The sequence below is a fragment of the Hippopotamus amphibius genome, chromosome 15, assembly GCF_030028045.1.
Source record: "Hippopotamus amphibius kiboko isolate mHipAmp2 chromosome 15, mHipAmp2.hap2, whole genome shotgun sequence".
NCBI classification, from domain to species: Eukaryota; Metazoa; Chordata; class Mammalia; order Artiodactyla; family Hippopotamidae; genus Hippopotamus; species Hippopotamus amphibius.
This window is the reverse complement of record NC_080200.1, coordinates 17,830,907-17,839,970: the sequence shown is the minus strand read 5'-3', so window position 1 is coordinate 17,839,970 and position 9,064 is coordinate 17,830,907. Positions and strand designations below refer to the sequence as shown.

Sequence of the window (9,064 nt, the reverse complement as noted above, 5' to 3'; positions counted from 1 at the left end):
CTATATTGCATATGGTTGTGATGTCCCTGGAATTTCTTTTCATCCTTTTCTTGATCCTGGGTTACTGATGAGACCAGACCAGTTGTTCTGTGGAATATTTCACCTTCTAGATTTTCTGATTGCTTCCTCATGGTGTCATTTAGCTTGTTCCTCCCTCCTCTGCACATGATCAATCTTTTTGATGTTCAGCTATGGCCAGTGGGCACATTTTCAATCTGGTTCTGGTATCCTTTAATATTAACACTTTGCTTAGTGAAAAAGTTCCATTTCACAATGGAAGATATTTCCTAAGCTTTCTACCACGTCCAGGTCATTTCTCCAGGGAACCTGATTTCTTTTACTAGCATATAGTAACAATATTATGAGTATTGTTTCATGAAATTCAATTTTTTTGCTTTCAGGATTGCTTCCTCAGCTTTCCTTTGATGCACATTTGCTTGACATATATTCATCCATCCTTTTATTTTTTAGCATTCTCTTCAATTCCTTTAGAGGAGTAAATACAGAACATGAAATACAATGACAGAAATAAGTACCACTAAAGCAGTATTAAAATAAATATGAATGGAATACTCAATTAACGGCCAAGACTTTCAGAGAAAAAAATTTTTGTAAAGCCAAATCCAAATATATTTTTGAGAACAGGCACAGTATTCAAGAGAATATGACCCTGATCACCTATGTCTGTCTTAATTACAAACCTGAATATATTACTTCTTATCATCATTGTTAATAAAAACCCAGGAGCCAAACTATGTTTTAAGGATTTAATATACTGATCTAATTTTTTTCTTTATCACCATTGCTAAGTGGTAAGAAGTATTATGATTTATTCCATCTTACTGATGAAGATTGTGAGACCCAGACAAGTTAAGCAAATGAATATATGGTATAGAGCTTTTCAATTGACATTTAATCTAAGTTAGAGCCTCTGATTTAACCACTGTGCCTTCATTCTGCTTCTGATCTCACCAGATGCAGCATCCGCATCAGGTCAGAACTACAGCACAGCGTCTGAATTCATCCTCATTGGCTTCTCCAACTTCCCTCAGCATCTCCTGCCCGCCTTCTTCCTGCTGTACCTGCTGATGTACCTGTTCACGCTGCTGGGGAACCTGCTCATCATGACCACCATCTGGAGGGAGCACAGCCTCCACACCCCCATGTACCTCTTCCTGTGTGCCCTCTCCACCTCCGAGATTCTGTTCACTGTTGCCATCACCCCTCGCATGCTGGTGGACATGCTTTCCACCCACCGCTCCATCACCTTTGTGGCCTGTGCCAGCCAGATGTTTTTCTCCTTCACCTTTGGCTACACCCACTCCTTCCTGCTCATGATCATGGGCTATGACCGCTACGTGGCCATCTGCCACCCCCTGCACTACAATGTGCTCATGAGCACACATGACTGTGCCCGTCTCGTGTCTTGGTGCTGGGCTGGTGGCTCAGTCGTGGGGATGATGGTGACACTGATAGTTTTTCACCTCACCTTCTGTGGGTCTAACAAGATCCATCATTTTGTCTGCCACGTGTTTGCCCTCTTGAAGTTGGCCTGTGGGAAGGAGACAGCCTCTATCACCATGGTTGTAATCCTGGTTTGTGTCACAACCCTGCTGGGATGCTTATTCCTCATCATCCTCTCCTACATCTTCATCGTGGCCGCCATCTTGAGGATCCCCTCCGCTGAGGGTCGGCACAAGACCTTTTCCACCTGTGTATCCCACCTCACCATAGTGGTCGTGCACTACGGTTTTGCCTCCATCATCTATCTCAAGCCCAAGGGCCCCCATCCTATGGACAGTAACACTCTGATGACCACCACCTACACAGTCTTCACCCCCTTTCTTAGCCCGATCATTTTCAGTCTCAGGAATAAGGAGCTGAAGAATGCCATAAAGAGAAACTTCCACAGAACATTCTGTCCCCTAAGATCCTGATGGCCAGTTTGGTGGTAAAGAAATGTGATAGAAGGGTTGGGGATAATATGTGTCTTTATAAAACTTTTATAATAATTCAGGTCTGTAAAATACCCACACTCCATAGGAGCTTGATGCATACTAGCTATTTGTTTTTCTCCAATGTTTCCCCCTCTTGCATAGGATGTATCATCATAATCTCTTTTTTTTAAGCTCTTTATTGGAATATAATTGCTTTACACTCTTGTGCCAGTTTTTGCTGTACAACAAAATGAATCAGCTGTATTTATACATACATACCCATATCCCCTCCCTCCCAGGACTCCCTCCCTCCCTCCCTATCCCACCCCTTTAAGTCCTCACCCATCCTCGAGTTGATCTGTGTTTTATGCAGCAGCTTCCCACTAGCTATCCATTTTACATTTGATAGCGTATATATGTCAATGCTACTCTCTCATTTCATCCCAGCTTCCCCTTCACCCCCATTCCGTGTCCTCAAGTCCATTCTGTACATCTGCATCTTTGTTCTTGCCCTGTCACTAGGTTCATCACTACCATTTTTTTAGATTGCATATATATGAGTTAGCATACTGTATTAATTATACCCAGTAAGATGAACTTCATCCCATTATCTAGGCATAAGAATGTGTTACCTATCTATAGGCAGGTGGGGAGCACCACATGGATGTGTCAGGACCCTGATGTACCTGGTTCTTCTTGAATGGATTAACAAGAGAAGATTTTATTTCTCCATCCCACAAAATAAGAATAAGCAAAATAACAAAAAGATAATAAGAAATGCCACCAGCACTGGGTCTTTTCCATGTGCAAATCACCATGTTTAGTTTTTTATTATTATTATCTTCATAACTATAAGAAATATACAAAAGAAAATAAAGCATTTGCCTCCAAAAAAAATGGTTTCCTATTTACAGTTCATCACTGTGTTTTGGAGTGATAGATTCTGAGAGGTTTTTTGTTTGTTTGTTTGTATTTTTTATTGTTTTTTGTTTTGTTTCATCTTGAGCTCAATTGAGTGAAGAAGGTCAGAATGTAAAGTAGAGAGAGAAAGAGAGCAAGAACTAGATCTAGTGAGAGCAAAAGCAGGAGAGAGAGCAGGCTAGGAAGAATGGAGTCCTTTAAACTGATCTGATCATTCAACTGGATGAAGAAAATATGGGGCAAAATCTGGGAAATCGAGAAAGATGAAGAAGGTGGATGGTAAAAGGGCAATGTTCATATGAAGATTGGAAGATGAGGGAGGTAGGAAGGAAGAAAGGAAGAGAGAGAGACAAAGGGAGGAAAGAGAAAGGGAAGAAGGATCAGTGTTTAGGTAAGAACATAGGCATGTAAAAGAGTGTTGCTTGTCATTTCCATTTGTGTGAAATATCTCTTACCATCACCACACTTTCAGTCTGTGTGTGTCTTTAGCCCTGAAGTAAGTCTCTTCTAGCAGGGGTCCCCAACCCCAGGCCGCGGACTGGTATGGGTCCTTGGCCTGTTAGGAACCGAGCTGCACAGCAGGAGGTGAGAGGTGGACGAGCAAGTGAAGCTTCATCTGTCACCCCCCATTACTCCACATTGCTTGCATTATGGCCTGAACGATCTGCCTGCCCCCTGGTTTCTGGGGAAATTGTCTTCCATGAAACCGGTCCCTGGTACAAAATAGGTTGGTTAGGGACAGCTGTCTTATAGGCAGAATGTTGAAGGGTCTTGAGTTTTTTAATCAAATTATCCACTGGAAGTCTTTTGATTGGAGCATTTAGCTTATGGACATTTAAAGTAACCACTGAGCGTTGAGAATGATGTTAAGCTGTGGGTTTCTGGTATACGGCCATTATTATGTTGATGTAGGTTCCCTCTCTGCCCACTTTCTGGAGAGTTTTTATCACAAATGGTGTTGAATTTTGTCAAAAGCTTTTTCTTCATCTATTGAGATGATCATATGGTTTTTATTCTTCAGTTTGTTAATGTTGTATATCACACTGATCGATTTGTGTGTATTGAAGAATCCTTGCATCCCCGGCATAAATCCTACTTGATCATGGAGTATGATCCCATAATGTATTGTTGGATTCAGTTTGCTAGTATTTTCTTGAGGATTTTTACATCTATGTTCATCAGTGATATTGGCCTGTAATTTTCTTTTTGGGGCATGTCTTTGTCTGGTTTTGGTATCAGGGTGATGGTGGCCTCATAGAATGATCTTGAGAGTGTTCCTTCATCTGCAGTTTTTTTTAATTAATTAATTTATTTATTTTTTATTTTATTGGCTGTTTTTTGCTGTGTGCGAGCTTTCTTTAGTTGCAGTGAGTGGGGGCTAATCTACGTTGTGGTGCACGGGCTCCTCATTGCCATGGCTTCTCTTGTTGCAGAGCATGGGCTCTAGGCACGTGGGCTTCAGTTTCTGCAGCACATGGGCTCAATAGTTGTGGCTCACGGGCTCTAAAGTGCAGGCTCAATAGTTGTGGCGCAAGGGCTTAGTTGCTCCACGGCACGTGGGATCTTCCTGGATCAGGGATCGAAACTGTGTCCCCTGCATTGGCAGGTGGATTGTTAACCACTGCACCACCTAGGAAGCCCTCATCTGCAGTTTTTTGCAAGAAACTCAGAAGGAATTGTTCCAGTCTATTTTGTTGATGTTATGTAACAGTTAGCTGTGATTCTCTTGTTTTAGTGAGAGGAGGTGAGCTCAAGTCCTTCTACCAAGAAATAACAAATGTTGTCAAGGATGTGGAGCAAAGGAAATGCACAAGCATTCTGGTTGGAAATGTAAATCGGTGCAGCCAATATGGAAGACAACATGCAGATTCCTCAAAAAATTATGCCTAGAACTACAATATGATCCAGCTATTCCACTTTTGGGTATTTATCCAAAGAATATAAAAACACTAATTCAAAAAGATGTATGCAGCCTTATGTTCATCATGGCCTTATTTACAATAGTCAAGATGTGTAAACAACTTAACTATGGGATAAAGAAGATGTGAGATATATCTACATACATAATGGGATACTACTCAGCCATAAAAAATTTGAAATCTTGCTATTTGTGAAAACATGGATGGATCTTGAGGGTATTATGCTAAGTGAAATGTCAGATGGTTAAAGACAAATATCATATGATTTCACTCATTCATGGACTATTTATAGAACTAACAAATAAAAATCACAATAAATGAACAAGCCAAACAAAAATAAACACAATGATACAGAGAAAAAGGCAGAGGTTACCAGAGGACAGGATGAGTAAGGGCAAAATGGGCAAAGGGGTCATCTGCATGGTGATGAATAGAAACTAAATTTTTGGTGGTGAGCAACGGTAAGGCCTACAGAGTAGACACATAATATTGTACACTTGAGATTTATATAACATATATTTAAATCAACGTTACATCAGTAAAAATAAAATTTTTAAAAGGAGATATACACATTGCAAAAAACATTCACTTCTTCATGGCTGAATAGCTTGGCCAAGTTATTTAACCTCTTTGTGCTTCTGTTTCTCAAATTTGGAAAATGTGGATAAGTACCTAGCTCATATAGCTATTTTGAGACTTAATGACTCACATATATACCTCTTTATATAATGACTATCAGGGGCAGAGTAAATAGTGACTGAATCTTAGTCATTAGGAACTACTATAATTACCATTACTATGATGTTATATAAATACCGTACTATAAATATTTTACCACCACTAAAATTAATTTAGAAAGCTAAAATAATTTTTTGAAAACAACATTGTATTGTACAGGAACAGACATGTGAAAAAGTGGAACAGCATATATATCATGGAACAGCTCCATGTGTAAAAAAAACTTAGTAGATTACAAAGTGTGGCATTTCGAAAGAGTAGACTATTCATTAAATCTTGTTAGGAGCTGCTGCATAACACAGGGAGATCAACTCAATGATGGGTGATGACTTAGAGGGCTGAGATAGGGAGGGTGGGAAGGAGTCATGCGAGGGAGTGGATATGGGGATATATGTATAAACACAGCTGATTCACTTTGTTGTACAGCATAAACGGGCACAAGAGTGTAAAGCAATTATATTCCAATAAAGAGCTTAAAAAATTTCCCGTTAAAAATACATTTTACCACCACATACCTATTAGAATGACTAAAATTTGGAACAGTGGCGACACCAAATGCTGCTAAAGATGTGGAACAATAGGAACTCTCATTCATTGCTAGGAATGCAAAATGGTACAGCCACTTTGGAGGACAGTTTGGTGATGTCCTACAAAACTGAAAATACTCTTGATATATACTCCAGAAATCACACTCCTTGGTATTTACCCAAAGGAGTTGAACACTTGGGGTCACACAAAAACCTGCACATGGATATTTATATCAGGTTTCTTCATAATGGCCAAAACTTGAAAGAACTAAGATGTCCTTGAGTAGGTGAAAAGATAAATAAAATGTATACACCCAGAACATGGAATATTATCCAGCATCCAAAAAAAATCGAGACATGGAGGAAACTTTAATGCACATTATAAAGTGAAAGAAACCCATCTAAAAAGACTACGTACTGTATGATTCCAAGTATATGATACTGTGGAAAATGCAAAACTATGGAGACAGTAAAAAGATTAGTGGTTGCCAAAGGTTAGGGGAGAGGGATGGAGGAATAGGCAGAGCACAGAGGATTTTTTGGGTAGTGAAAATACTCTGCATGGTACTAAAACAATGGATACATCTCACTATATTTGTTAATCCATAGAAGACACAATGAAAGTGAACTGTAAAGTAAACTACGGACTTTGGTCATGATGGTGCATCAACTTCTCTTCATCAATTGTAACAAATGTCCACTCTAGTGGAGGATGTTGATAATGGGAGCCTGTGCACGTGTGGGGGGCAGAGGGTATATGGAAAATCTCTGTGCTTTCCTCTCAATTTTGCTGTGAACCTAAAACTTCTCTTAAAAATGTCTTAAATAATAATAAGTTGAAAACAAATCTGAAATGTTTGCACAATATTTTTTTTGGAGATTAAAGTTTAAGAGTTTGGCAAACTTTTGTGTAAAGATAAGATGGTAAATATTTTCAACTTTGCAGGTCACACTATCTGTCACAACTACTGAACACTGCTGTTGTACCACAAAACAGCCATAGACAATATGTCAATGAGCTGTCATGACTGTGGTTCCAATAACACTTTATAAAAACAGGCAGTGGACCTACATGATGTAGTTTTTCACCCCAAAACCTATCATATAAAAGCATTAGAAGAAACCAAGTAGAATGCTTCTGACAGGACAGTATTAAGGCTCAGGAAACAGAAGGCAAAGGAAAAAGATTAGTAGGCAAAATTACTATTTAGAATCTCTAATTATATGCCTGCAAATCAGTAAGAACAAAAAATCTTAAAAAAAAAAAAAAGACTTTTAATAAGCACATCACAAAAAGGAGACTCATATGACTAAGAAACATTAGGGACTTTTGAACCCCACCAGCAATTAAAGAAATGCAAATTAAAGTGACAATGGGAGCCCACTTGCCAACCATATTGGAAAAGTTAAGTTTCACACTGTCAAGCGTTGGTGAGGGTGTGGGGAAACAGATCCTCCGACACACAAGCGCTCAGAGTATAAATTAGCACAGCCAAGAGTGTTCTTCCTATGTTTTCCTCAAAGAATTTTATAGTGTGTCTGGTCTTACATTTAGGTCTTTAATCCATTTACAGTTTATTTGTGTTTATTGTATCAGGAAGTATGCTGAGCCACCTCCTGGAGTAATGGAAAGAAAAAGAAAAATAAACAAATGGGACTTAATGAAACGTAAAAGCTTTTGCACAACAAAGGAAACCATAAACTAAACGAAAAGACAACCCTCAGAATGGGAGAAAATATTTGCAAATGAATCAACAGACAAAGGGCTAATCTCCAAAATATACAAAGAGCTCCTGCTAGCTCAATATCAAAAAATGGGCAGAAAACCTAAATAGGCATTTCTCCAAAGAAGACAAACAGATGGCCAGGAGGCACATGTAAAGATGCTCAACAGCACTAATCATCAGAGAAATGCAAATCAGAATCACAATGAGATATCACCTTACACCAGTCAGAATGGCCATCATCAAAAAATCATAATGCTGGAGATGGTGTGGAGAAAAGGGGACCCTCTTGCACTGTTGGTGGGAATGTAAATTGATACAACCACTATGGAGAACAGTAGGGAGGCTCCTTAAAAAACTAAAAATACACTTAACATATGACCCAGCATTCCCACTACTGGGCATATACCCTGAGAAAACCATAATCCAAAAAGATACATGTACCACAGGGACTTCCCTGGTGGTGCAGTGGTTAAGAATCTGCTTGTCAATGGAGGGGATGTGGGTTCAAGCCCTGGTCTGGGAAGATCCCACATGCCACGGAGAAACTAAGCCCATGTGCCACAACTACTGAGCCTGCATTCTAGAGCCCATGAGCCACAACTATTGAGCCCACGTGCTGTAACTACTGAAGCTGCATGCCTAGAGCCCATGCTCTGCAACAAGAGAAGCCACCACAATGAGAAGCCTGTGCACTACTTCCAAGAGTAGGCCCGGCTGGTCACAACTGAAGAAAGCCCCCACACGCAGCAACAGAGACCCAACTCAGCCAATAAATAAATAAATAATTTTTTTTAAAGATACATGATTTCTTTCATCAGTGTCTTACAGTTTTCTGCATACAGGTCTTTTCCCACCTTAGGCAGGTTTATTCCTAGGTTTTTTATTCTTTTTGTTGCAATGGTAAATGAGAATGTTTCCTTAATTTCTCTTTCTGCTATTTTGTTGTTAGTGTATATGAATGCAAAAGAGTTCTGTGCATTAATTTCGTATCCTGTTACTTTACTAAATTCATTGATTACTGCTAGCAGTTTTCTGGTAGAGTCTTTCAGGTTTTCTATGTATAATATCATGTCATCTGCAAAGAGTGACAATTTTACTTCTTCTTTTCCAATTTGGATTCCTTTTATTTCTTTTTACTCTCTGATTACTGTGGCTAACACTTCCAAAACTATGCTGAATAATAGTAGTGAGAGTGGGCACCCTTGTCTTGTTCCTGTTCTTAGAGGAAATGCTTTCAGTCTTTCACCATTTAGAATGACGTTAGCTGTTGGTTTGTAATATATGGCTCTTATTAT

General features: G+C 39.3%; 1 protein-coding gene across 1 annotated transcript; it reads left to right on the top strand.

The window, feature by feature from the left end:
* The first annotated feature begins 998 nt into the window (after positions 1-998).
* LOC130837100 (olfactory receptor 10H3-like) lies at positions 999-1,937 on the top strand. Its single transcript, XM_057709892.1, has one exon. The coding sequence runs from the start codon at positions 1,089-1,091 to the stop codon at positions 1,935-1,937; it is 849 nt and encodes a 282-aa protein (XP_057565875.1). The 5' UTR covers positions 999-1,088.
* The last annotated feature ends 7,127 nt before the right edge of the window (positions 1,938-9,064 follow it).